This window comes from Amphimedon queenslandica, unplaced genomic scaffold (assembly GCF_000090795.2).
Source record: "Amphimedon queenslandica unplaced genomic scaffold, v1.1 AMPQUscaffold_13130, whole genome shotgun sequence".
NCBI lineage: Eukaryota > Metazoa > Porifera > Demospongiae > Haplosclerida > Niphatidae > Amphimedon > Amphimedon queenslandica.
The window spans coordinates 76,578-78,045 of NW_003546634.1; the positions used below are offsets into that span (position 1 = coordinate 76,578).

The following is a 1,468-nucleotide window of genomic DNA, read 5'->3' on the forward strand; positions in this document are numbered from 1 at the left end:
AGTACACTGATGTCTGCTGCTAGACGTGGTAGTGAAGTAGCAAAGGACTGCGGGAAGTTCAGAACATGTCCACTGTAGCCGTATTGTCCATGAGGTAGCTTGTATATTGACATCACTGGCAATACAGCAGATATTAACATTTCTTCTGCTTGTGACAGTCCCTATAATAATAAAGAAAATATAATTATTATAAAAATTAAAAATGATGACAATAATAATAATAACTGCTTATAAATAAAAATATACCTGCAATTGTGCTGGCACTACTCCAGGATTTATATTGTTGCCTTTTGAGAACAACTTTGGGATGTGTCTGTCATGAGCGCACCTCCTACACTCCATGACCCCATTCGGCTGAGAGGAGACTGACAGGTTGGGAAAGCTTTCCAAACATGTCTCGCATCTAGCAGAAGTAATGGAAGAAAGTGTCTTGTGAAGATTCAACTTCTGTGTGCTAATAGGCAAAACCTCTTCATCCTGCTCTAGTCTCCAGCGTTGAGCAGTCCTAGCTCTATTACCAGCCAGTCATTCCTCTCTCTCAGTGGGGCCTCTTGTTCTCTATGCAATGTAGCCCAAACTCTATGGACAGCAAGCCGTTGTTTCCTCTCAGCAGGGTCTTCCTCCTCTCTTCTCAATGCAGAACAAGCTCTATTACCTGCTAAGCAATGCTGTCTCCTGGCAGGGTCCTCTTCCTCTCTCCTCAGTGTAACCCGAGCTCTTTCACCTGCTAATCTTCGCTCTCTCTGAGCAGGTTCCTCTTGTTCCCTTCTCCTTCGTATCGTGGCTCTTTCTTGAGACAGATGATCTTCTCTCTCTGAAGGAGACACCAGTTGTCTTCGGTTGCAATGAGACCTATCTCCAGAATTCCTTTTGTCCCACCTTGCTTTCTGTTGCTGAGCCTCATTCCTTCTCTCCCAATCACACTTGTTACGACGAAGTCTACGAGCTTCACGAGTATCTTCTTGTGAACGATTCATTATTGTAGACTTCTCTATAAACTGTTGACTGATTTCTGCTTTTTTTTGCAGGTGGTAGCGCATTTATCAAAATTATCATTCAAAAAGTGTAATTATTATTTTTCAAAAACGCATAATTAGAGGTGACGTATGTGACAAACATGCTTACATACTTGTGTCGTTTATGTGGGGCTCTCTCAGGCTCGCCCCAATTATTTTAATTTTAAAAATATTTGTTGTTAATATGAAAGATTAGTTTATTGTTATAGGAAAACAAATTATCAATGGCCATGCCCTACAAACAAATTTAGCACAACACAGTGGACCAGCGATGTTAAAATAGAATAAACAGATTTGCTAGGAACTAGTCAATCATCACCATCTAAAGTCAGACCTCTCCAAAGTGGCCCTTTCCCTCATTTGCAAAGGGTTGTTGTTGAAACAATTACGACAATATTTCAGTCCCATATAAATTCTTGTTTAAAAATGTATTACGAAGTGCATATGATCCC

The 1,468-nt window shown here is 40.5% G+C and overlaps 1 protein-coding gene across 1 annotated transcript; it reads right to left on the reverse strand.

Moving 5' to 3' along the window:
* Positions 1–482: 482 nt before the first annotated feature.
* LOC105314039 (trichohyalin-like) lies at positions 483–977 on the reverse strand. Its single transcript, XM_011407947.1, has one exon. The coding sequence runs from the start codon at positions 975–977 to the stop codon at positions 483–485; it is 495 nt and encodes a 164-aa protein (XP_011406249.1).
* Between the last annotated feature and the right edge of the window lie 491 nt (positions 978–1,468).